The 27,451-nt window shown below is 43.4% G+C and overlaps 1 protein-coding gene across 2 annotated transcripts; it reads left to right on the plus strand.

The window, feature by feature from the left end:
- Nucleotides 1-105: 105 nt before the first annotated feature.
- Nucleotides 106-27,317, plus strand: eya2 (EYA transcriptional coactivator and phosphatase 2). Of its 2 annotated transcripts, XM_076741068.1 has the most exons (16): nucleotides 106-392; nucleotides 10,384-10,465; nucleotides 10,988-11,029; nucleotides 11,534-11,654; nucleotides 12,162-12,278; nucleotides 16,041-16,117; nucleotides 16,360-16,543; nucleotides 16,901-17,037; nucleotides 17,162-17,245; nucleotides 20,853-20,942; nucleotides 22,989-23,047; nucleotides 23,768-23,928; nucleotides 25,113-25,227; nucleotides 25,354-25,475; nucleotides 25,620-25,720; nucleotides 26,102-27,317. In XM_076741068.1, exons 4-16 carry the CDS (start codon nucleotides 11,552-11,554, stop codon nucleotides 26,180-26,182), a joined length of 1,431 nt encoding a protein of 476 aa, XP_076597183.1. In that variant the 5' UTR covers nucleotides 106-392; nucleotides 10,384-10,465; nucleotides 10,988-11,029; nucleotides 11,534-11,551; the 3' UTR covers nucleotides 26,183-27,317. The 2 variants fall into 2 exon arrangements, with proteins under 2 accessions (XP_076597183.1, XP_076597190.1); XM_076741075.1 differs by lacking the exons at nucleotides 106-392; nucleotides 10,384-10,465 and having other exon boundaries at nucleotides 10,993-11,029; nucleotides 11,529-11,654.
- Nucleotides 27,318-27,451: the final 134 nt, after the last annotated feature.

Raw genomic sequence — 27,451 nt, forward strand, 5'->3', positions numbered from 1 at the left:
AGGGAGCGCGCACACGAACACGCGCACACTCACACACAGGCTGTGTGCAGCGCGCGCTCCCCTCAGGAGGAGGAGGAGGAGGAGGAGGAGGAACCAGAAATCTTCGCTCATTTACTTAACATCACTTCCCCACCGCCGGGAAAGCAAACACGCTCCTGAAGCTGCAGAGGAGGAGAAGTGAGATCGATGAGCGCTGTCAGCTGTCCGCGCCCGGAGCCGCTTCTTCTTCTTCTTCTTCTTCCTCCTCTTCCTCTCGATCAGGAGCGCTCGCTTTGTCGCTGATCCGCCGGGAAACTTGTGAGAAGTCCGCGGAGTCTTCTGGGCATGGAGAGACAAGCGCTCTGACTGACAATCGGATTTTTTTCCCCGCATGTGCTTCTCTCTGGATGATGGTGAGTGAGAAAGACTTCAGCGCTCATTTCGATCGTCAGCGGCGTCTTCGTGATCATTATTATTATTTATTCTGGTCCGATCATTACATTTAATTAAATCACCTGAGCAGAGTTCATCCGACTGTCTGGGAAAATACTTTAATACGTGTATTTCAGCTCTGTTGGTGCTCAGTTCAGATAATCTTCCAAATAAACAAAGCATTTAATTAACATATAGACCAGAATAATGTTTATAACAGCACCCGGACACAAGCCTGATAAGCTCATTATAAAATAAACACAAGCCTAAATATATATATATTTTTAAATGTCTCCAATTCCAGTTTTTCTTAACTCCACCTGGTCCCTTCAGTTAAATTTACATTTCGGCTGATATAATGATGACAGTACTTGAAAAGGCTTATTTTTATGTAACAGTATCAGACCTACATTTATTTAATTATTACAATAATCCTGGAAGGAAACGGGACGCCAGAGGCCTCATCCAAACACCAAACGCTTGTTGGGATTTATGTCTAAATTATGTTGTTCTGCAGAAAAATTAAGGTCAATGTGAAAAATAAGTAGGATATTTTCTTTTTCAGTGTAGTTTTTCAACACCCTCAGCTGAGGACACCGTCACATAATTTTCCACCTCACCATTCCGCCTCGTTTTCTCTTATTTTTTATTCCCTGTGAGAGACATTATTAAGAACAGAACCCCCCCAAAAATCCACCATCAACAAGTCAGTGACTTGTGTCTCCCTCAGCTCTGTAAAAGTACGTGTGTGAGGCACCTTCAGTTAGATTGAGCTCCTTTGTTTTTCTTGGTGCTGGTTGAATCGGTGCAACACTTTTTCGCTTTAAGTACAGACGATTACACCCAAATCACTGACACCCCGTCAGCAGCCACGCAGGGACCCTCATTAACTAAATTAGGGGAGCCTCGCTAAGCATTTTTCAAAGGCTGGTATTCATATTTTTCAAGGACCCCTTCATGGCTCCAGACTAGAAACTCACTCTCTGTGTTTTGCCAGCCGTTTAAATCACCTTTAATCATTTCTATCAGCTGCACAGTTGCAGAAACAAGGATTAATGGGGCCCTATGGTTTCTGAAAAAAAAAAAAAAAACGGGAATAAGTAGATTTAAAGCAAAGAATTTGATATGACATCTTCTTGTAATTCTCATAATATTTGAATAGATCCTGATATTTAAAATATTTTAATTAATCAGTGTGAGAGATGATGTCTTTTATAAAAAGTAGACTTAAATGATCCTTATTTGAACTATAAAATTTTGTTTTTGCATGTTCATAGATGGATCCTGGAGTATTTTTCTCCTCATTTTCTTTGTTGGTGCAGGGCAAACAAAGTTTAACTGTAGTGAAATATGTTTCCCATACAGCAGCTCTCAGAAATGTCACACTCATTCCTGACTTTTATAAAACAAACTGGACGTATACCCCTCCTTGTCACTGTCTATTATCTGAAATAAACCTGCGGGGGTAACGGCCTGCCAGAGAGGGATTTTTATTTTAGATAGTTGCTGTATCAGATTCAGTTCTGTGACGGATTGTAAATCTCAGTAAATCTCCTTTATATACCTGTACCTCAACCCCCACAAATAACATCCAGGGGTCTTGACGGTAAGGGGGGTGGGAGCTGTGCTCAGACCACATACCGAAGGTGTGCGCTCGGGCGTGTTTGATTTAACGCTGCGGTTCGTCTCTTAATAACATTAGGCCCCATTTCTGGACTCCCTCCTCTCCACGGCTGGGCCGGGACCCTCTCAGCCTCTCTCCCTTGCTCTCTTCAGCCTTCATGGTTCCTATTACTGGCTCTAATAAATTGTGAATAAGCGCAGCCCAAGCAGCCCAAAAAGTCCCGGGCTGTGTGGAGAATTCCCCATCCTGTAGCGCAAGGCACCCCCTCTTAAGAAAACACAAATTAATTCCTAACCCCTCTGTAGCCAAACGTTTGTGGAATGATAAATATTTTTATAGGAAGCTCTGCTCTTCCTGACTTTATCTGCACCAATTTCATTATATTCCTTCACAGCCGCCCGGTTCTTGATGTCTTTTAGCTTCTGTGCACCTCTCTCCCTCACTCCTTCTTTCTCCTCCTTCCCCTCTCTCTCTTTCTCTGGGAGTCAAGCAGCCTTGCTGACTTGAACTCGAGGTTAAACCAGGGCTCACTTCATCTGAAAGTATATTCATTCCCTCCTCTTAGCCTGAAATGAAGCTATCGCCACAGTTTCATGAGCTGATGGGTGTGATCCATATCGGGTGCAGAGAAGTTCCAGTCAGATGCTGCTTTTCTCTCTCTCTGTGACGCTATTGTGTTCATCCACACACTGTCTTTGTGTTGTTGCTCAGCCCTGTGTGCAGAGCCAGCGTGTCCAAGTTTACATGTGGTAATCATAATCTGCCAGTTTCAAATAAGAGATATTTACGTGACTGTGTTCCAACACTGTGTACTTAATGTCTGACAGATGATCAAGGTATGGTTACACGAGAGTTTGTCCTGGTTTTATAATGAGAGAAAACACACTGCTTTAACTGCTCCAGGATTAATCCAAGCGCTATCGAAAAGACCCTGAACTACTGCGACTGACTGGGTTTGTTAAAATACTAATAATGTCCACTTTAAAGCGAGTACACCGTATTTACCAGAGCGCACTTGCTTCTCATTTGTGTTTTTTGTTTATTTATTTACTCATTATTTTCTTCTTTATTGTATTGTGTTTGCCCATTACTGAACAACTGGTGTCTAACTATGTCCATACATCTCCTTGAGGGCTCACCGTGGAATAAAATAAAGGCCAAATTGTTAAAAAAGTCAACGGCATCATCGTACCGCAAGCTTCAGGGAAAGTCAGTGTTTTGGAAGTCAAAGTATAGGTTAAAAAAATCACAAATTTCAGTTTGAGTTTTAGGTTTCAGCTCATGGAGCGACTGCTTCTGAACTTTATACAGCTTCAGAAGAAGCGGTCATGAGTGTAGCCTGGTGCGGTGTGCGCAGCTGTCTGCACAAACAGCAAGTCTGACTGGGTCAAAACTGTTCTTCATAAAAGCTCTCGAGCTTTGAAGCGACAGCAGAAAGTGGCGATGCAGTCAAGATGAGGAAATATTTCTGATGCAAGTTTTTTTGTTTCCTCTCTCCTCCAATCGTTTTCTCCCGGGGAGCATTTAGTGAATGTTTGCGTTGTGTTTTCTGCACTCAGGTCACGCGTGTGTCCGCTGAGGAGTTGTGTTGTGTTGTGAGGCCTCGGATGTGTGATCTGTCAGTGTGTCTGGAGATGCTGGTGACTGTTTGTTGATCTGCTGGCTTCTCGAATAGTTTGAGGCTCGAAAGTTTTTACACTTCCCCCTAAATGTCTCCTCCTGACCCGCCCTTCCCTCCCTCCCCTTTTTAATTCCCTAAAGCCCCAGAGAGCACCCGGGGAGGCCTTGTGGTGATGTGTGTGTAGGTCTATGTGTGTGTATTAAACCCCGGGCTGTCAGCAGACAACAGCTGTCTCTCTGGCTATCTCCACTCTCCTTATCTCATCACCAGGAAGCCACACACATTGCAGCGTATAGCCTGCAGTGACCATATTTCTTTTTTTTTTTTTTTTTTTTTTTTCAGGCTTAATAACGATGGTTTGGGTGTTTTCCACTGAAAAGAGAATTTAATCACTCTTTTTGGCTCTGGGGGTATTTTTTTAGGTGTCAGAATTTTTCTTCATTGAAACTTTTCCTGAATATAATTTTTGTCCACCATTTTCTATCTTTTTCTATTTAATTATATTTCATCTCATTTGTTCTGAATTCTTATCTTTCCAAAAAGTCATGAATCACTCTCTCGCTTTCGCTTTTCTCTCACTTTCTCTGTCTCACACACACACACACACACACACACACACAAGCATGCTTACACACAGTAAATCTACCAGTAAAGAAATAATTGGACCTCAGTCCGTCTGTAACGCCTGTGCGCTTCAGCTACCAGTGAGCTCTGTCTCACCAGCTGTTAGCAACTAGGGCGGCCACTTGCCGCTATCTGCAGAGGAGACGGATCGAGGGCAAACCTTTTTGTCCTAATGACTAATAAAGCAGCCAGTCAGAGTGTGTGTGTGTGTGTGTGTGTGTGTGTGTGTGTGTGTGTGTGTGTGCGTGTCTGTGGAGGTCATTAGAGGAGGCAGGAGCACTCATGCAGTCAGGCGTGTGTCAGTTTTGAGTGTGCGAGCGCGTGTGCGACCACCCTCCCATCACTGGACCAGATGTTTTTTACCTGGGAGCCAGACCACCATCTGACTGGGGTCAGTCCAGTCCTCCAACCCCACAGCCGCTTCTCCGGGCTGCTGGGAGGTCTGCCAGCTGTCCCTCACTCTGACCCCCGTCCCGGGGCACTGGTTCTGGGGGAGTCAGAGTCTGGGCCTTGGCCTAGGTGGTCCTTCTCGGATTTGGCAATATTATAGGGGGAAATTATTAGGGATATTATTGGAGTGTGAGTGCCAGGATCTGGGCAGTGAGGCTGAGTGAGGAGGAACAAAAGAAAGAGTTAGGACGCATAAGAGGATTTTTTTTTTTTTGAGCGGTAATTTAGAAAGGAGTAAAAGGAGTGTGTGCTGGAGAAAAACAGGGAGATAAAGACGCTGGCATTGTTAAATGAAGAGGTTTTGATTACTGAGGGATGGGGGCTGGTGAGCTGGGGGGGGGGGGGGGGGGGGGGGTTAGCTGCTGGCATTAAAACAGTCTTGTTGCAGGGAGTTAGTCAACTGGAAAGGAAAAGGCCACCAAGTCTGGGAGGTAAAGTTACAGAGTGCAGACAGAGTCGCCAACAGGTTCAGTGCTGCCAGAGATTAATTGGAGTCTCTCGTAAAATGGCTTCGGCTTCTTTTAAAGCAGTTCTGTCATTATGTGACTTAACTGCTCATTCAGCGTGACTCCACCGTCGGCCAGGTGTGTGTGTTTTGGTTATTTGAAGAAAAAGTTGCAGAGACTCCTGTGAGACTGTCAGCAGCTGTCAGTAAGGGGATTAATCGCTTGTGAAGGTTTTAACTGGTTGCTCGAGTGTCCTAATTTTTGGTGGATGATGCAAACCTTACAGCTCGGTTAGTATAAACTGGGCACGTTTGGGTGGCGGCGGTGGGAAGCCTCGCCGAGATAAGTCGCTCTGATAGCAGACAGGTGACTGAAACATGGAAACATCTTACTGCTGCATTTTTGCTTTTAACCGGCTCAGCAAATGTCAGACTTGGTATGTGGAGTCAACAAAAACATGACAGGCTAGTGTTGAGATTAGCATTTTCCCAACATCAAAACAACCAACTGATGCTGCTTTTTTGCTGATGGACGGCTTTGCATGTTATCTTAGGCATGGCAACAACACTAAATTGTAGTGTATCAAGTGTAAACAGATTAGCACAAACAGAGCTAACATGCTTTATAGTGACATTACAGGCAGCGATGCACACTTTGGCTGAGTCCTGTTAATGCGTGATCCTGTGTGATGCTAAAATATGTGGACTTGGAATGTGTTTGCCTCTTAATGAATTCTCTGGTTGCTGAGGTCATGGTGGGTTGAGATTATCAATTCTGAACATCTGTTAGTGGACCACCAGCATGTCTGAGCCTCTGTCTCTGCACAGCTGACGTACCAATTTCAATTTGCCAAAGAAAACACTGATTTTCTACATTTCTCTCTTCTGGACAACTTTACACCTTCATGGCCAATACGCTTCCCTCATGAAAGACAGTTCAATCACCTGCCAGTCGGACTGATGACGGATGTTTTACCCAAGACGATGGAAACTTGTGAGAAACAGATCTTTGTGGAACCAAAATTTCAAGTCAAAAATCGAATCGGCAACTATTTTGACAGTTGATGTGATCGCTGAAGTCATTTTTTCAAACAAAAAAGCCAAACATAACCTGGTTCCAGCCTCTCTGCCGTGAGGGTTTCCGACTTTTCTTTGACTCGTGTGATTTATGCAGTTGATATATTTGGATTTTGGGCTGTTGGTCGGACAAAAGAAGCCATTTAAAAACATCTCCCTGAGCCTTTGGAAATTCTGATGGACGTTTTTCACTGTTTTCCAGCATTTAGACTGAATGATCAATCAATTAATGGGGAATATAGAATAATAGATAATGAAAATATCTAATTATCCTCAGCCCTAGCTCTGTGCACTCATGAAAAAATGTGTATTTGTTTGTATTTGCCAGTTTAGCAGGCATCTGTGCAGTCCGTATTCAGGTTATTGAAGGATTATCAGGCTTATCAGGACAGAGTTTGCTGGATCTGAAAGGGCTGCTGCTCTGTTTTAGTTATTAAAGAAACTGTCTGGTAAGACAACAGGCAGCTGTTCCCACCCTTTAAATCATCCTCTGCTCGTCTGTCCGAGGAGGTTCTGGGTTTGTTTTTCCTTCTGAATCTGGATGTAGGTGAAAACTTAAAACGCTAATTCAAGGAATGATACTGAAATAAAAGTTGGCTTTTTGGTGCAGTCTGCCCTGTTGAACTGTCAGCTGTGTGCCAAAGATGGTTGAAGAAGGCGGTAACTGGCAGATGGCACCGAGAAGCCCCTGATAGTGTCACAGAGATACTGGGCCCTTGTTCTGTGTCCTTTCAGGGACTGAGAGAGAGGGTTTGTGTGCAGCCGTGAATCAACCCCCAACTTTGCTCCAGGCACTTTGGCAAATTGACTGTCCAAATTGAGGGCTCCAGGTGGGGTCCCATATGGCACGATTACAGGCCAGCAAGTCACCTTGTCAAGCAGTTGGTGGAGAACCACAATGTTTCAATAAAAGGTCAACCCGTCGGAGGGTCACCGCAGTGTGCAACCAGACTCTCACATGTTGTATCAAGACTCAGACACTGATACAGCACACATATTGACAGTGTAAACACACCCCAGACATTTTTGACTAATGTAAATAAGATAAACGGCACACACCCATTAGAGGAAATTCACCAAACCCTGACAAACTCACTCACCACCAGCCCCCACGTCTGATGAGTGGCAGATCATAGATGCTCTGCTAATGTTATTCAGGGGAGAAGATGGCTGAGCTTTCATGTTGCAAGCTGTCAGTGATTTTTTTATGATATGGTCAGGATGAATTCCTGCATTTCAATTGTGATGTACAGGTTAATGCAGCTTTGAGTGAACCTGATGACTCAGGGATACAAAACGCTTCAGTCCTTCCAGGGTTTTCACTTAATGAAACAACAGATCATTCTGAGTTTGTTGTTTATGTCAAACCGTCTATTAAATATGACTCAGGCTCCCACAGCAGGGTTTAATTACATCCACCAAATGCTGTGAGTTCAATTTAAAATCATGGAAAGTAATCTTGGTAACCACCGTTAGTTCAACAGTATTATGTTTTTGTATCACATCTCCTCTGTGCATGCGAATGCTGAATAGTTCAATGCTCGTCCTCCTGATAAATGCAGCTAGCTGGCACATATGGATCAGGTTCGTGTCTGCCAACTTTCCCCATTCAACATTTTAGCTGAACAACAGGTGAATCTGCATAAGCTAAGTCTATTCCTTTAACTGTATCAAATGACATTTCAACTTAAAGCACAATACGCCATCCTGTGATGTAATCCGTCAGCTCAAAGGCTGGAATTTGATATCCGTGAAAGAAGCAGTGGTCTAGCAGAACCCTGAGACCCAGGTGAAGCTGGTGGGACCGGCCTTGTGGCCCCGTGGCCCCCTGTGGCCCTGCTGGGTTTGTTTTAGCTTTAGTTTCAGCCCTCGGCTCTCCACATCTCTGCTGAGCTCCGCTCGTCTTCCCTCCGGTGTCCTGCAGTTCCCATGGCCTTGTGCGCCCTCCTCCCAGGCCTCACCCTGAACCAGGAAGTGCCTTCGCTATCACACACAGTTTTTGTGTTTGTGTGTACGTGCATGTGTGTGCCTGCAGGACTGTTGTGGGGATGCAGCTGAAGTCAAGAGGACTCTGAACAGGCATCGCTCTCGCTTTTGATCCCTGGCAAGAACTAGGAAGTGCAGAGCAAAACGGCACTTTCCTTATTTTTCCTCTGTGCTGCGGGATCAGTGTTACTGTCTCGAGCTTCACAGTCTGGCTGCGATGAAGGGCAGATCAGGGTCTCTGATGCCCACAAGGTCTTAAGGGTCGTTTCTGAAGTGGAAATCCAGAGTAGAACCAATGATAAACACGAGCACGTGGTTTAGGTTAAAGGTACAGATTTCAAATTGAGCTTAGACTAAAAACACATAGCTTGTTTCATGTTCTCGATTCTTCACAAATGAAATTAGAAATATCTCCAATTTGTATCTTCTTGCCATCGTCTTTAAAAAAATGGCTATTAGTGACATGACAAACAGCAAATCACCTCCTTAGTGTCATGTTTACAGTCTGTTTTTATTTATGTTTAGTTTACAGTCAATAACACAGATGTGCGGGTTGATTTTTTTGCGTTGCGGCTGCTTCGTGGTAGAAATAAATGTATTTACTGAAAAAACACTGCGAGCTGTCTGGGGTGTTTTTAAAGCCGGGAGGGCGGCTCCGTCAGCTGGAGCTGACATAACATAACATTTGTTTTGTCTGCTATCCTGTCAAAAATGCTGTTGTTAATGATATGAGAACAACACAGAAGAATCTGATGGTCGTCTCAGGTTTTGTGATGCCGCAGACGGTGAGGCCTCTGTTGATCAGCAGCTTTTACTTTTTTTCCCCCTCACCTTCATCTCCCTGCTGCTGTAAAACCCCGCTGCCCCTATAATTCATGACTGTCATCTGTCTCTGTCGTTGTGTTGTCAGCCAGGTCAGAGGTCAGGCAGTTAGCTGCAGCTCTGCCAGATTGGAATGGCCCAGAGGCAAAGAGAGAGACAGAGGGAGAGAGAAAAAGAGAGGTGAAATTGATTCAAATGTTCAGCTTGTTGTGCATGAACATAAAGCACAAATGCTCCCAATCAACCACGAGAGCATCAGGCCTGGCTCGCAGTCCCGATACAGTTCATCCCAGAGGTGTCGGATGGGGTTGAGGTCATTGCCGTTTGCGATTCTCTCACACCAAACTCAGAAAACCATTATTAATTCTCTTCTTTGTGCACTGCGACTTGTCAGGTCGGGACAGGAGTGGACTATTATCACAAACTGAGACGGCACTATTGTTTGAAAAGTTGTTGCATGCTGTAGAATTAAGATTTCCCTTCATGCTAAATAAGAGGTGCTAAAGTCATCCACAGCGCATCTTGCTTCAGACTGGTACCAGTTTAGGGTCTGCTGTCCAACAGACTGACCTCATTCAGCTTCCTGCTTAGACTAATTCATGTGGCATTGACCTTTGACCTCCTGCTCACTGAGCTGAAACCTCCTCTTCCCTCTCTTCTTTTCACCCTTTTCTCTCTCACCCTTTAATCCTCCTGTGACTGTTTAGGAGAAAATCTGTGAATCCAATATTGCAAAAAAGCAGCTCTGCTTATTGATTTGCATCATACAACCAGAGAAATCCAGGAAAGTGATACCGATGTTAAAAAATCTCTCCTCTTTCACGCTGTCTGCAAAGCTCCATTCTTTCACCCAACGTAGTGTACATGAGAAATTCAGCTGAACTGAGAGTTCACGTCACTCTTCTTTTGAATTTGGCCCATTGCCTGGTTTCTTTACTGGTTTCTTCCCTCTGAGCAGCCACACACACAGAATGCATGACGCCGGTGCCAAGCAGCACAGTGAGTCAGCAGTGGCACAGCGGAGCGTTTTATATCATTTTCCCTCCAAACAATGTTACCTGTCAGGTTCTTGTGACTCATCATGTAGCTGCCAGAGCCTCTAATGACCACACTCTTCACATCAATACCACATTTATCTCGCTTTCTCTCTCTCTCTCTCTCTCTCTATCCTTAAACGTGTTTCACCTCTTGAACTGTGTGCGTGGAGAAAATATTCAGTCACCCCTCCTCATCCTGCCACAGCAGGGCCCGAGGCACGCCGCCATGTGTCAGTCACCTGCATACCTGTGTCCTGATGGCGTCTGTTTGCTATTGTTTCCACAGGACAGTTGACGGCTCGAGAGGAACCTGACTAACAGCAGTGTGACGGGATAAAGAGGATAAAGCTCTCTCTCCGCTGAGCCAGGTGAGAAAGCAGAACTACAAAGGAAAGAGTGAAGTGCTGTAGATGAAAGTGGCTGTTTGTGCACCAGCGTTACTGCAGTCAGTCCAGTCTGCCTGTGAAGTCAACAAACACATTAAACCTTTAAAGTTAACCATCAGGACTGCACAGCTTTATTTTTGGGGAATTTATTAGGTTTTTTGTTTGTTTGTTTGTTTGTTTTTTTATGAGGGCGAACAAGGCCAGTTTAAAGGATGTTAATAAGTGCACGTGAAATATTTAGTATTCAAAATTCAACTTAATTATACAAAAAACTTTATTGATAACCATGACTTTTGTGAAATGCTATGATGTTTTTACTGGAGTTGTCTTCTCCTTCTCTGGAAATGTACAAAGATAATTACGGAATCATCTAATCTAATCCAGAAAATCACACTCATAAATGAAAGAAACACGTAATTACAATTCGACTAGATCACAGTTTTATTCTGTTTAAATCTCATTGTTCATTTCTCCTGACGGTTCCTGTTCTTGTTTCGATCACAGGGCTTCTTGTTTTCTATTTTAGACTCATCATACCTGCTGCAGGTGAGTCTCCTCCCATTTGTTACTGAAATTAAATGTGGAAGTGTGTTACTTCTTTGTCATCCATTGCAATGTATCCCTTTGTGTTTATACTTTTAAGAATAAGGTAACGCTTTGTGTCTCTAGATCTGTTGATTGAAATCATGAACTGTCACATCCTTTAAAATCACTGTAATTTAGTCTTAAACTGTGCAATGTTAAATATTTACTCATTTAAGTTTATTTGACCGAGAACCGTAAGGGACTCTCTTAGTTTTCTCTTCCTTTAATTAAGTCCAACTGAGTATTTTTATTGTTGTGTCATGCTAGAAGCATTCAATTCAAACCAGTTGTCTTTGTTTGAAGCATTAATTCCTTTGGTCTTAAAAAGAACGAGGCATTTTTCTGACCGCCGAGCACATTCTTCCTCATACTCATTCATTCACCCATGTTGTGTTGCAACGGATAAAGAGAGGGAGAACTTGTCATCAGAAGTGTCTTTGTTATTTCTCTCTTGTTCGAGATCAGCTGACCTGGAGAAGTGTCATGGCTGCGTATGGACAGACTCAGTACAGCCCCGCCCTGCAGCCTGCAGGGCCGTACACACCTTACACTCACCACACGCAGGGTTACAGCATGCCATCTTACAGTAAGTACAGTATGCTGGGAAGGCATATGGGAACCGCTAAATGTTTTTTATTATTTACATCAGGTTCTGTTAGTTAGTGAAGCTCTGGGAACAAATTCAGTCACATTATAACAAGAAACAATAGTCAGATAAGCAGATATTGTACATACAGTATGTATGCTGAGCTGTAAGCTTGTGGTTGTTGAGGGAAAAGACACAGACGAGACCTCACACTAAAACTTGCAGATTAAGACTTGGACAGAATAAAACCCTGATAAATATGACAAACCAGAGCAGGTAACAGTAACGTGCTCTCTAGGCTCAAACCTGAGAGCTCTCTTCAGTGTTACTGGTCACTGTTATGAATGGCTCCACAGTAGAAATACAGACTTTGTTAACATTAGTTAATCACATAATGCAAAGTTGAACTTATTTGCAAATATTTGTCCTTTCTAGGAACGGCTGTAACGCTGCATGTTGGTTAGTTTTTCATCTTCTCTTCTCTTAACGGCATCTGTCCACACTTAGACATTAAAACAGAAGACGGCCTGAGTCACTCTCCAGGACAGACGGGGCTTCTCGGCTACTCGAACTTCAGCAGCACTCCTCCCAGTCAGAGTCTCTACAGCTACTCGCACACACACGGTCAGTCCGAAGAATGTATGGGCACGCCGTCACACACACTGGCACACAAGCCTTACATACACCATCTTTGACTTTACTGGAAGGAGCATCCATCTTTTCTTTCCCTCTCCTCTCCTCTTCTCTCCTCTCCTCTCTCCTCATCTTTCTCTCTTTTCGTCTCCTTCTCTCTTCCACACCTGTTCTCCATTAGCTGCGGTCTGGACTCCTGGCGTCAAAAGTCTCCCCACCCCTCCTCTTTTCTCGGGGTCAGGCCCCCTTTCTCCACTCAGACCAACAACACAGCATGCGAGCGCTTGCGTCTGTTCAGAGAAAAGGAGAGAGTGGGAAAACACACTTGCAAAGAGAAAGAGAGGATGGGAGGAAGAATAAAAAAAAACAAGAATAGAAGATGGGAAGAGGGTCTTTGCAGAAAAACAAAAACTCAGAAGTGAAGACGTGGTATGCTTGGGAGTGTGTGAGGCTCTCTGCCCACGCATGGCTGTGTGTGTGTGTGTGTGTGTGTGTGTGTGTGTGTACATGTGCTGTACACATTCCTCAGTCATCCGGCGCCCAAAGCATGATTCGCTCAGTACAACTTTATGGCTTTGAAAGCGGCATGAAATTGACCTTGTCTGTGAGAGGGGAGAGGTTAAGGTGCGTTATACAGAGGGGTGAGTAGATTAAAGGTTGCAGGCTGGGGGATGGCCGTGTTTCCACTGTATGAATGAGACAAAGGAGAGACAAGGAGGATTAAACAGTGCACAGCTTTTTAAAATGCTCAGCCCTTTAATAATTGGAATAGGAGTTAAAGTCTATTTTCCTGACTTTATGTCAAGTAAACCCACTCATGATGTTTTTGTTGTTTTGTTGAGCAGTTTGAGCTTCTTCGGAGTTTGTTAAAGGATAACTCCAGTTGATTACCACTCAGAGCTCGTCTTTGTAGGATTGTCATCACTTTTGATCGGTTACAATGGCGCTGCACTCGGCAGGTTAAATGTCTAGATCAGGGAACACAGTGACAACGCTGAAACAAAGTCACACAGGCCAACAAACATTCAGACATTTCAGCAAGCCGGCAGTTTAGCCAAATGATCTAAACTGCTGTATTTGGAGGAGTATGGTGTGTCAGAGTTGAAAAAGAAATCCAACGGGGCAAGAAACAGCAGGTTTTTAACAAACCTGCAGGTCAGCCGGACGTATTAGAAGAGAAGACAAAGATGAACAGTAAAATTAATGCCCTGCACACTGCCTGTTATAAGCATTCATTACAGGTTACAGACAGACTTTGTGGTCCTGCTATGATCTGACAAACTTGCATATGAAGAGGGATTCCTACCAACAGAGTTCAAACTGTTGGTTTGTTTACAACCTGTCTCATCGTCTGACCGCTCACAGTTACAAAAATGAGCCCTGACCCTCTTTCTTGATGTAAAAGCCATATCCAGTCATAGTCAGGCCTGATTCAGACCCTAAATTTAAAAGGTTATTATATGATGTTTCCTCATGTCAGGACGTCGGTGAAGCACTGCCTGCCAAATTATTGAACATGATAGTTCATTTTTTAAATGTCAACTCAACGTCCGTTATCAGAGAGATGATGATCAGGTGACATATGTTAGTATGGTACTTCAGTCTCAGATCCCATAGACGCCGTCTCTGTACTATCATGGTCTTTGGTGTCAGATGCGAATGTCTAGCTTCCCATATCGCCTCCTCTTTAAGAGAATATTCAGATGTCAGACATTATGCGGGAATGTAAATATTCATGTAAACACACTTTTGATGGAACCTCTAACAAACGACAAAGCCTACAGTGACTGTGCTCTGTTGGCGCACGACTGTTGACCCAACAAAAAGTTCTTTAACAGAGTGTAGTTTGAGTTTGAGAGACACTGTTCCCAAACAAAATAAATTTGTTTGAATATTTTTATGCATAAATCATTAACTGCAAACTTCAAACGGTAATAAACTGCCACAACAACCAAATGTTTGTAGGATTTCAGAATGTTTCCATGTCATCCATTACACCGTACACAATATACAAGCACGCACACACACAGGCGCACATACACACACCGCAAAAAGCCATCGAAACGCGTACTGTACACTGTGTGTACAACTGAAACCAAATGGGGACTATGGGAGCCTTTTTGTGTTTACTTGAGAGACCTCCTGTATTTTTCCTTTAGTCACTTTGAAGATTGTTGTGTTGTCCTGGGAGGTTTCAGTTGGGTTCTTCCATTGAGTCATTATTCTCGTGTTTGTCATGCACTTTGGAGAGGAGAAGAAGAAATGGGGAGCAAGAGAGAGCAGCAGTGGACTGACGACGTGATGGAAGGGGGGACAAGAGGGAGTGAAATATATCAGGATGGTTCATGTCATGTCGGAGGAGAGTCAATTTTTATTGTCCCCAAAGGGCAACTTGTTGTACAGCTAATAGTCCAAACAACCAGGGTTGGTCCTGCACGTGAAAGAATACTAAATCAACTTCAAACCGTCTGAGTCCTTGAATTACATGGTGTTAATGGTACCGTCCTCCTGAATGTAACAATAACCACCCATTCAGTAAACAGTCGGAAAGAGAGCAATTATTTGTGAATGTTATTTGACCTGTTTTATATTTGAATACGAATACTCGAGTTTCAGTGCACACATCCTTCAGCAGAGACGCCTGTCAAGTTCATAAGTTAACTAAGAAAGTGCTGCGTATTCGGATGACCAGAGTTTACTGACATATCGCTTCACGGCTCCTTGAGGATCCAGCTGACACTTTTACCTGAAATGACATTAGATAAAGTGTATGCTCAGATTGTGGCTACTTGTTAGCATTTTTAGCAATGCTAGCATCGTTGTCAGTCAGTTGTTCCACCACTTTGCTCCACTTGGAAAGCCATGAAATTTTGCACAGGCATTCGTGGTCCCAGAGGATGAATCCTGATGACTTTAATGATCCCATGACTTCTCCTCTAGCACCACCAGCAGATCCGTTTTCACAACACATTAAGCGCTGTATCTGTTCACTGATGACTGACCACTGTACCAGTATTGGAAACCAGTAAGAAGCTTGCCCTTCGCTTTTAGATTGATTAAAAAATAATAATAATAATAATAATAACAGAGGTGTAAATGATCTACCATCATGTGAAGCCACTGAGAAGTGCGCTCTGTTCATCTGTTCCACTTCGGCCCATTGCCAGCCTCTTTGCATTTCATGTATTAATTTCCATTCGTGACCTTTTGAGATATCAAGCTAACTGACAAACAGAGGGAATGGAACGAAAATTAGAAATGCTGTCCAGCGCCGTAGGTGCAGGTATTGTGATTACAAGAGAAATAATTCATCCGACAAACAAAAAGTATGAACAGAGTTGACAGGAAGATGCAGGGTGAGGCAGCATCACGGGGAAATTGCTTGCAGAAAGACTTTCCTGCCTTGGCTTGATTAGACTGAGAAGACTCCCTGAGCAGCAGCCGCCGCAGCAGCTGAGGAGCAGCAGACGTTCCCACCTGTATTGTTATGTCAGACATAAATCTCTCTCCCAGCCCCTGCAGCACTGAGCTGTCACTGGAGGAAGGAGTCAAAGTTTACTGCTCATTACTTCCTCCGCACGGTGTCACAGATCAGATCGGTGTTGTGAAATTATATCTGAAGTCGATTCATCAATACAGGATGTAACGCAGTCAAATTTCCCACCGTTTTTTTACAGTTTGCGATTGTTCTCTATCAGTGCACAATGAATTATTGCCTGAAAGTTTGACCTTTGTCCTCGCATCATTTCGCAGGTGGTGGTATTTCGTCTGGAATTTTTCAAGGCACCCATGCAATCTCCAGTTCAACCCCTTTCAACCCAACCCAACAAGTGAGTAATGTAGCCTCAGCAAGAATCTTTACTGCCAAGACGTCTGAAGACTTTCCACAGTCGAGTACAGTCATCGTGGAAAAGCAGCCTTGACAATAACATCTTGATTTAGCTACTGTTAAAGCTGTCTCACCTTCATCATATTGACTTTCTAAATGTACGACACCTCATTTTAGGATAGAAATTTTAGTTTTCTAATTACATTGACTAATTAAAGTCTTTTCTTTTTTGCATGTTGACAGGAGTTTTCAGCGTACTCAAGCTACAGTCAGAGTCAGTACTCTCCGTATTATAACTCGCATCACTACAACAGCCCCTACCTAACCAGCAGCAACATCAGCCCCGCTGCCATCACAGCTCCGTTAGCCTATCAGCATCCAGAACACCCCGTCATGCTACCCAATCACAGCCCAGAGTCACACACAGGTAAGGAGTGACGAACCGCCTTTTTGTGTTTTAAATGGACAAAATGGTTAATTAATCAATAATAATAATAATACAAAAAGTGTTCATTATTATTGAATTTTCTTTATAAAAACAAACAGTCAAAGCTTGTGTAGACTGAGATATCCTCACCTTTCGTTCCTGGTATGACTCCAAAACAACCCTGGATCCAACTATTCCCATAATGCAACTCCACTTTTGTATTGTCAGTGACAAGTAAATTGACTTTGACATGTAGAATCTGGGGAGTTCTCCTTTAGCATGCTCTGGATTTAATAAATCAAAGTCTGCTTTATAGAGACTGATTAGCAACTTCTGCTGTGTGGATGTGTGTTTTAGGAGAGTACCACCCGCCGCCCAGCCCCCCAACACCAGGTAAAGAGGAGGGGGTCCCAGCGCGAAGGGGGTCAGATGGGAAGTTGAGGGGGAGGAAAAGAGTCAGTGATCCCGCTCCACCTCTGGACTCTGACATAGAGGTAAAAACACTCACAGTGTTGAAAATTATCAATATTTCTCTGCAATATTTATCTTTGTCCCTCTCTCACACACACACATAAACTTTCATGAGGTTAACATTACATATCTGTTATTTCACTGCAGCGCGTGTTTATCTGGGACCTGGATGAAACCATCATCATTTTCCATTCGCTCCTCACGGGAACCTTCTCCTCACGATTTGGCAAGGTACGGCGATACGACCCCTCCCTTTGTCATTTAGGGTGCAGTGTGTGCTGCAGCATCACGCTTGGACCGCAGTTCGTTATGGGAATTATTGGATAGGTGGGCACGGTTTGCCACAAAACCCTCACAGCAACAAAGCAGTGCCGTCTTGCTCTAGTCAGATCGGCCTTTGTCTCAGTGCTTATTTGACTAACAGTCAAAGGTTTGGCTGCCCGAGCCGAGTCCACGACCTTTGGGTCTCATCCCTGAGCATTTTCACACGCTGACTGTTTTGCCTTTCTGCCCTCTTGTTTCTTTTCATAATGCAGTGAGGTTGTTTAGCTACCCCGGCATCCTGCGGCGTGATTGACAGCCAGCGGGACCTTTACATAACACACAGGCAGCTGACAGGGGGCGGACAGTGGTGCGTTTCTTGGTTTTGGCCGGGGACGTGTGTTTTGAATTCTCACGGTCCCCCTGCGGGTTGACACAAGGCTGATGGGAGTTTGAGAGCAGCGTTTCTGATCGGTTCAGCCCCCGGCAGGCCATGCACGCCGTTGTTTCTTTTTCTTTCTTTTCTGCCACGGAGAAGGAGAGAAAGGGGGAGGTGAAGAGAAACAGGGAGGAAGAGACAACGAGAAAAGAGAGAGAGAGAGTGTTGAAATGTGACTCATGTGCCAAAAATTCCTGATTCCTCCCACCACCCAAACACCCCGCTGCTGGATCCAGGGAAGCTCAGTTGGACAGACGCTGACATCAAAACTCAGACATGCAGCGGAGGATCTGAATGAGTGACAGCGGAAAAACAGATTAGCAATCCAAAGTGTCAAAGTAGCTTACAAGCTAGAAACATTTACAGCTAACTCGCCCCACTCTGACGACCGTAATGCATTTTCTACACTTCACTGCTTTGTATCTGCTTTTAACAGCCCGTGCGCTTCCCATTGGAGACAGGCTGTAAAACTCTTATCATAAACAAATGTCGGGGCCTATACGTAAAGGCAAGCCTGGGCCCAGTGTGCAGGAAAGACTAATGGGCGTGTTGAGAGACAGTTCTTTTCACCAGCGTGGAGGTGAATGGAGATCCACATGAGGAGCTGCCCCCCCCCCCCCCCATCAGCTCTTCCATTATCTCATCTATCACACAGCACCCGTCTCTGTCTTCGAGTGCGTGATTTTTTTTTATTTTTTTTTCCCAGCTCTGTCTTTCATATCAAACTACCCCGGCATAAGAATAAAGGTGGGAACTTTATGCTGTCGCTGCTTTTCCTTCCTCTTTTTTTTGTCTCTCTATTTGTGTGGGATTATCAGAAAGAGCCTTTTATTTGTCTGTGTGGAGCAGCCCTCGTTTTGGAGGAAGGTGATTACAGATAATTACTTCAGTTATTAGATGAGCATAATCCTTTCTTAAGCCTTTAACCTCACCCTCTTCATCCTTTCCATTCATCTCCTCCTTGTGTTTTCTCCTTGTCATACTCCTCCTCCTCCTGCTGAACTCTTTCCGCCCTTTGTCCTCAATTACCTTTTTTTCTTCACACCCTTTTTCTAGAGGGGGGCTATATTGTAATTGTCATCATTTACCCAGCTTGTGTCATTAAGCCTGTTCTTACCATTTTGCGCCATAAGACAGCTCCGCTTGTCATCTCAGATGCATTAATCTATCGTTCACCTTTGGCTGACACCCCTCCGTTTCTTCTGTCTCGCTGCCAAAAGATGAGCCGACGCTGCCATCAAAACAATGCGCCACACACACATACACACACCAGCTTTTGTAGTCTCAGACGACAGCACGCCCACGCTGTTTGTCAGCCCGACTTCCCGCACGTTATGATTTACGTATTTCTCTGGGTGATGATTTATAATTTGCTTGTTATGAAGAAAAACTGAAGTTGGTGAAATGCAACACCTGTGTATTTGGGGTTTTTTTGCAAGAGAAACAGAACAGGAGAAGAGAGGCGGGGTGGTGGAAAGAGAGAACACTGAACGAGGGTGAAGGAGGTGAAAGGCCAACAAACACAAAGAGCACAATTTATCAAAGATGTCTCGACTTTTTTTGCTGATATTACTGACCAGGTGAAATCCGCAGAGCCTCATCATACCGGTTTAGCCCAACATGTCCCATAGACTTGTTTTTGATGTATTATTTGTTATCATTCCAGGACATTGTTGATTTCCATTAATTTATGTAACAATCTACATGAAAATCAAACAAGATTCTTTAAACTTGCTAGAACTGTGTAATCCATCACAGTGAACATCAACTCTGCATTCGTTTAGCCATGCTAGCAGCGTGGCAATGTCGCTGTTTTTTGTTTGCACCACTTTGGTCCAGACTGAAATAACTCATCAACCACTGGATGGACTAAAATGGAATTTTGTCCATTATATTCATTTTGGAGGTCCGTTCGCTTCTTCTCTAGCGCCATCATCTGGTCAAAAAGTTTAATTTGTCTTTGGTTCATGTCCAAATACCTGCAAAACTAATTACATTCCCATTAGCCTCGACCATTACTACTTCACAAATATTAACATGCTAACAAGCTAAAGTAAGATATGCATGTTAGCATTGTCATCGCGAGCCTATCGTGAGCCAGTCTACCCTTTCAGCTCTGTTACAAACCACCGGTCAGCAAAAAATATTTGTTGCTTATGAGCTTGCAGAACTTGCAAAAACCCTAATAGGGTTGTTTAAGCCTTGAGACGATTGATTTGATGGACTGTTTAGAAGTTTTTATGTCTTTTCTAAAGCACTCAATTGGTGCATGTGATTTCTTTCTTTTAAAGCACTTTGAGCTGCAATACCTGTATGAAAGGTGCTACAGAAATAATGTCTATTATTACTATTATTATCAGAAGCAGTGAATTGAATTCATTTATTTTAACGTTGCTGTGCATAATTTACTGTAGTGCCTCAGAAGGAAGATTCAGTGAAGAGATTTCAGGAAAACTGGCAGGCCGGAGAACTAAAACAACTGAGTCAGAGAAGAGATAACGAAGACAAGAATCTGCATTGAGTTTGATTGACAGATAAATATTCACACTTGCCTCTCCCTGAAACCTGTTTATGTCAGTCCAGTTGATGAGTTTGCACAGGAAAGGAAAGGCAGCCTGTTCAGAGAGACGAGCTGGCAGCTGCTCCGACAAGACGTGAAAGATGTCATGATTTTATTATTTATTAACTAACTGATGAGGGTGCAGCTCCTGAAGTGATAGAGAGCTGCTGTTCTGACACCTTTTTCAAGAACGAGGTCAAACCACGAGCTGTAGTTTACACACCAGTTTTTTCATTTAAATGCGTTGAAGTGTATGTGCCTCTGGTTGATGGAGAGATAAGAGTCTGGAATTTGTTGCCACAGTATGGCCTATGTGCACTGCACATGCCCCAAAGCACATACGTACAGTACATCCATGCCAAGACACACATTTGATTGATGGGGAATGAATTGTGCTGGAGGATTAACTGGTTGCAGTTTTGGTTCAAGAATTAAAAACCTCATTTGTGATTAGGTCCAAATGACGCTGTAGTAGAACTTTGTCGTGTGGTTGTCAAAGCAGGTTATTAATTGGTGTGTATTTGTGTGTGTGTGTGTGTGTGTGTGTGTGTGTGTGTGTGTGTGTGTGTGTGCATCAGGACTCCTCAAAGGCAGTGTCTCTTGGTTTATGGATGGAGGAGATGATCTTCAACCTGGCCGACTCGAGGCTCTTCTTCAATGACTTGGAGGTGAGTTTTTAAAGTTGAGTGATAAGTTGACTCCTGACAGAAATGTGATGGGAGCGCGTTCAGAAAATTCATAAAATTTTGCCCACTTCAAGCTGTAACTTGGAGATAATGCCTTACTTCACAGAAAAATGTCACCACTTATTTCATATTCCCCCTGCAGCACTCTGCAGTTTTTTGTTTTTTTTTTTCAATAATTGTGAAACTTTTTTCCACTAAGCTGGAAAATAGCAGCAGTGAGGACATATCCAACAGCATAAGCTGGCATGCTGTTGACCAGAAACCCTTCACTGCAACAGCTTAGCAAGAGGTTTGACATTTGGGTGCTGTTTTCTTACCTGGCATAAAGCACAGTGGCAGCCATTGTAGAAATCCCCTCACACTACATCTATCCTGTATTAATTCTTACTACAGCATTTTCCAAACAATTTGCCCTTCTCAGTCGAGCAGGAATATTAAAAGGAGGGGTTGTTAAGTGCTGGCATAAGTGCTCTCACAGTTAACCTGCTGCCTAAAAATCCACCAGCTAACCTGAACATTGATGCAACCTCTAAAAGGGATGACTCCTCGAAAAGCAGCCCAGAGTGGTCATTAAAATGCAGTTTTAGTACCTGCTAGTGACTGAAAAGTTCTTATGTTTTTCATCCTGCATTCCTCGGCCTTGTTCTGACAAAGAAAAAAAAAAAGATTAGAGAGGGACGGAGAGAGAGAGAGAGAACAAGTACACTTTGTGCTGTAATTATAGGTGTGTGTCTGAGTATCCGAGAGGAAAATTAGTCAAATGGGAGGAGGAACAGTCGAGAGGAGGGAAAGGAGCCAACAAAGCCATTTGCAAACCCGGTTCTTACCCCGTCTTTTGTTGTCAGGCCTCGGTAAATCTCCAAAGCAGTCGGCCACGGCGGGCTGACAACTGCTGTTAAGTCTTGAGGTACAATTATCTTGTCCTTCCCATGTCAGTAGCTACATCAGTTATCACTACCAGTGTTATTGCTGCTGTCATAACTGTAATACCACCAGACGATCACATAATTGTAATTGGCACGCGCGGCTGGCTGATTAATCAATGTCAGAGTTTCCAGCTGAAATTTTCCTAGTAGAAAAAAAAAAACATTTAAGGAGGTTACTATGGCTGTATTCCACTTAATTTCCAGCTCTTTAAACTGAATTCAAATGAGGATGCTCAGAGTTTCGGTGTATACGTGAAGTGCTAACGGGGTCACGTGTGTTGTATGGTCAGTAGCTGCAGCCCCTGGGAACTGAGTTATGTGGAGATGGAGGGGAGATGAGGTAGCGTCTCCGTCTGTCTCAAGACGGCTGAAAGGTGATAGGAGACCCTGTCTGTCCCGGGTCAATGCGTGACAACGAGACTTATACCAGGACTGTTTTTGCACATATGTGTGCATGCTTGTGTGTGTGTGTGTATCACCGCATGTGTATTATGTGAAGGAAGGAAGATTTTGGTACTTAGAGGTTTGAAACTGGACTAAAGACAAAGAAACAAGAGAGATCTTATTTTTTAGGGGACGGTTATGATGAGATGCACTTGTGTATTTTCTCCTGGCCCGTGATGACGGATTTATGCTCCTGGTTTTTGTTTTCATCCGTCATTATCCAATCTTCGTAACTGTTTTCAAGTTTCTGATTTAACTGCATTTTGCCAAAGGTGTTTTGGCTGTAGCCACATGTTTAAGCTGCAGTGTAGTCTTAAACACTGCGGTTTGGTTGGTTGCATTAACATCCAGGAGAGAGGAACAACATGCACACCACTGTACTTGCGAGAGACAATGGGCCTTTCTTTGGATTTTTCAAGCAAAAACGCACATTTGCTTTACTTTAATTTATGGTTACACTAGAATCGCACAGCCAGCATGACTGTCCTGTATCTCTGGCGTGTCGCTGCCATTTCCTCCTTCCTTGTCTTTTATTTTAGCTCTTTTTTTTATCTGCAATCACTCCCGCAGGCTCCCCTACAGAAGAGAGACTTGCCTGCACAGGGCTTCACTCTGAAATGGATCTCTTGATATATCCGCTCTCCTTTTCATTTCCCAGGAATGTGACCAGGTTCATATTGATGACGTGGCTTCAGACGACAATGGCCAGGACCTGAGGTAAAGCTTCTCCTGTGTTACTGTACTTGCTTACTGAGTTACTGAAAACCCAACAGTTCTGCTGTGGCTTGTGAACCAGACTTGCCCTCTGGGTTTTAGTGCACAGGAGGAAAAAAGCAGGAAGATGAGATGAAGAGTGTGTGTCTGTGTGTGTTCATGCATGCAAGCATGTGCATGTCTTTTATTTTCCCGACTTCCACAGTCATATAATATGTCACGGGATTATCCAACGCTTTCATTTCTCATCAAAATATCTCTTTATCATTCCCTCTGTCTCCCTCCGTCCAGACGTTTTATTGCCTAAACTTGTTGAAGCACTTTAGGTTACTTTTAGGAGTGATTTGAGAAAGAGCCAGACTGTACCAAAGTACTTTTTTGGAGAATCTATTTTATTGAACTTGGCCCTTTTCACTCCCTGAGATGTTTTTATATTTATCCGAGCTGTGGTGAATGTATATGCTCGACGCTCTCTTCCTAACAAAGCTTCATTCATGGCTAAAAGTCACTGTCTACAATGTTCAATTTTAAAGCGTCCCTGAAATTTTTGTGGTTGCATTGGAAGAACCTCCATAAATTTGATGAATGGCTTAAGCGCTGCCTTCTTGTTCATAACCAGAATAGTTCGAATCAATTCTTAGAGCAGATGATAGTGCTGCTGTAAGATGCAGTTTGCGTCTAATGATCGACACCCTGACCGTTTCCTGTATTGTGATCCTCCAGCACTTACAACTTTGGGTCGGACGGCTTCCAGAGCCCAGCGGGGGCCGGCTCTCTGTGCCTGGGGTCAGGGGTCCACGGAGGGGTGGACTGGATGAGGAAACTGGCTTTCCGATACCGCAGAGTCAAGGAGATCTACAACACATACAAGAATAACGTTGGGGGTAAGCTCCGCTCTCATTTTGTGCAACTCTGCTGTGGACAGCCTAGGTATTTGGATTTTCTCTGAGGTTTGATAAGAGCTATGTGTGGTTTTCTCGCAACGAAATCAGAACAAACAAGAAGGCCTCCTCGAAGGCCATAAGTTCACTCTTCTACGAAATGCCAATCTGCAACATATCTTAGTGTGTGAAAAGAGTTTTGTTACGGTCGGTCTGGTCACATCCCATGAAACCACTGTCACCAAGTGCTTCATAACGGCTGCTTTGTGTATGAGGTTTGAGGAACTGTGTCTGTCAGCTACCCCAAACAATCACTGGTTCCCATGAATGTGGATATGTGATATGAAATCGGGCTACGTTCTGTCACTGTTGAACTTTACTACCATCTACTGGATTTGAAGATGTATGACTTTTATTTGCCGAGGTTGAATCTATCTAGCTATCACGCGATGTTAGCGGAAGTGAAACATATTTTTTTTGTCCATCCTGTGATTCAGATCTGGTCTTAAATTTAATGGGTTCTTCCTTGCTGACAGAAAAACAAACAAACCGAACAGAACAAAGACAGAAAATAAGTGACAGGAAGATAATGCTTTGATTGATTTAATCCCTATAAACACATAAAAATTTATTTGCTACTACCAGTTAAAGCTGAACACCGCTCAGCTTCAGACCACAGTGATTTGTCTGGGTTTTGTCTTTGTTTTTGCTCGTGTCAAGTTATATAAGCTGCCTCAGAAAAGTCCATTTTGTATCCAGTCCAGTTTGTGCATCAAGCAAACTTCTATTAGGGATGAAAAAATGTGGTGAGCATAAACAACACCTGCTCTAAAGAAGGGTCTTTGTCAAAAATTGAATCATGATTTATCAAAAGCCAAAAGGGAGGGGACAGGTTTGTTGGTCGAGGGTAATGAATCATAAGTTGCAGTTCAGCATGGACCCTTGTGCACTGCTGATTTCAGCTGGCTGCTTTAACTCTGCTGGAAACCGTGACTCTGAGGTTTTGGTTAGAAGATGTTCTGTGAGAATCATCCAGCAAAGGACCGCAGACAGTCCTACTGTCAAAACAAGCTTTTGCAGTGTCTTTGTAAATCTATCTTTCATGCGCTGAAGCTGTAAGGGTTTGTGTCCACCCTGCTTTGTTACCAACACTGACCGTCAAGCTTGTGCTCCTCCCTGGTGGGCAGGTTTGCTGGGCAGCCCCAAGCGAGAGGAGTGGTTACAGCTGAGGAGAGAGATGGAGGTCCTGACCGATCTGTGGTTGACTCAAGCACTCAAAGCCCTGGTTCTCATCAACTCCAGGTCAGTCCGTGCTGCAGTGGCTTGGTTTTCTCCATATCCCGATATCAGTTCCTCATATATATATATATATGCATTCAAGGTGTCATGATGCATGTGTGTAAATGTGTGTTTCCTGTCCTGTTCCAGGCCTAACTGTGTGAATGTGTTGGTAACCACCACCCAGCTCATCCCAGCCCTCTCCAAGGTGTTACTGTACGGTCTGGGCTCAGCGTTCCCCATAGAGAACATATACAGTGCCACCAAGACAGGTGAGGAAAACTTGACTCGTGATTAAATCTCCTACTGTCCTCTTTGACTTCCCATGCAGAGGGATTAAATATACTTTTCCTTTTAAAATCTTTCTGCGAAGGTAATGTTTTAATGCATGGCTCTGATTTCCCCTCTTGTCAAAGGCAAAGAGAGCTGTTTCGAGCGTGTCTCTCAGAGGTTTGGTCGGAGAGCAGTGTATGTGGTGATAGGAGATGGAGCCGAAGAAGAGGCCGTGGCCAAGAAGGTATAACTCAATCTGTTTTTATGACTCTGACTGCTGAAAAATGGGACTCAACTAATCAGTTAACCTTAAGATACTCTCCATTTCTTCTGCTTCTGTGTCTGTCTTCTTCTTTTTTTTTGATAATCTTTGTATTGAAGTGTCAGAATTTGCCCTGGATTTGGCATTTCAGCGAATCTTTTTTTCTGTTATGCTTTTGTACATTGAAGGCCAACATGTTTTCCACATGTATTTTGTCACATACTACAATCCCCCTCCAAAACCACAGTCTATATTTCACATCTGCACTGCATCTGCAGGAGCACTTCAAATATGCCCGCCCTAAGTTTGCATGTTTTACATTAAACCTGTGTTTAATTTTTATATGATTTTTTGTTTTCTCAGAAGAACATGCCGTTCTGGAGGGTGTCCTGTCGGGCCGATCTGGAGGCCCTGAGCCATGCACTGGAGCTGGACTACCTCTAGAGGGCGCCAGCTGATACGCTCCCACTCATCCACCCGAATCATGAGAAGCCCCTGACCTCCTGAGTGCAGCTAGTAGGTGAAGGTGCACCCGAGAGACTGATTCAGAGTCAGTATTGCTGTTTCAAGGTTTGGCGCAAGGCCTTTGATTCCTAATGAGCACCCAGGCGGACGATTTCACAGCAAAGCCAAAGGAACTGTGAGGATTTCGAAGCGAGGCTGCAGTATATCTATGACACATATACATGAAACCAAAAGTGCTGGACCAAAAGGAAAGACCAAAGTAAATATGGGACCAAAGCTTCATAACTAACCCCAGGGAACTATGGTTAATACTGCAAATACTTTTTAAAAAACCTTTTCCTTTTTGTTTTAATTTTAGTTCATCTCAACTTTATGAGCGGTGTCCCACTTTTGTACAAAAAAGAAAGTGATGCACTGAATGCAAACTTTTACATCCTGTTTACTGAACACAGAGGGTATGTCTGCATGGATGAAAAGGGCAGATTGTTTGTTCTGCTGTGTCTTTTTGTTTGTTTGTCTGTTGTGAAACTAAACCCATCTTCCACTATTGTAAAGACAAAATTAGAAAGTTGAAATGATGATGTGTCGTGGGATAGATTTTGCCTTCACTATTATTTTAGGATTGTTTTATTCACGTGTCATCTAGATAAATCTCAGATAATATTCTCCTCATAGGTAGAGGCTATTGAAAATAGTCTGTTTTTTACCATTAAAATGTGAGCTATTTATTATTAGTTAAATTCACAACACAATGAGGTATGAACAGTTTGGGAGCTCGGCATAAAAAAAAGAAAATGTTCCCTTCAAAGACCAAAAATATGCTTGTGTAAAAATGTTTTGATAAGAATTTGTCTTGAAGATGCTGTATTATAGGCCAGTGCTCAAATCTGTACTTTTGATTCTGGGTTGTATATGTTGTCTCGTTTTAACTCTCCCTCTTTTCTGTCCTCGTTTCATTTCCTAATAACCTGTTTGTAATATAGATGAAGTGGTATGATTGTGCATGTGCCGATTTCACTGCCTGTCAGCTTAGCTATGATTTGTATATAATGCTTTATTGTCGATTTGTTTTGACAGACAGTTAAAATAGATTAATAAAAATAAATTAATTGCATTGTGGGGAAAGGTGAGTGGAGTTTCATTACTCAACCCAGAGGTGCATAAAACATGATTGATTGGATAAATAAATGATGAATGATCCTTGTGTGAACTACATCAAGAAGTTTGAGACCATGCAGCCTGAATAAA

Source organism: Chaetodon auriga, chromosome 2, assembly GCF_051107435.1.
Source record: "Chaetodon auriga isolate fChaAug3 chromosome 2, fChaAug3.hap1, whole genome shotgun sequence".
NCBI lineage: Eukaryota > Metazoa > Chordata > Actinopteri > Chaetodontiformes > Chaetodontidae > Chaetodon > Chaetodon auriga.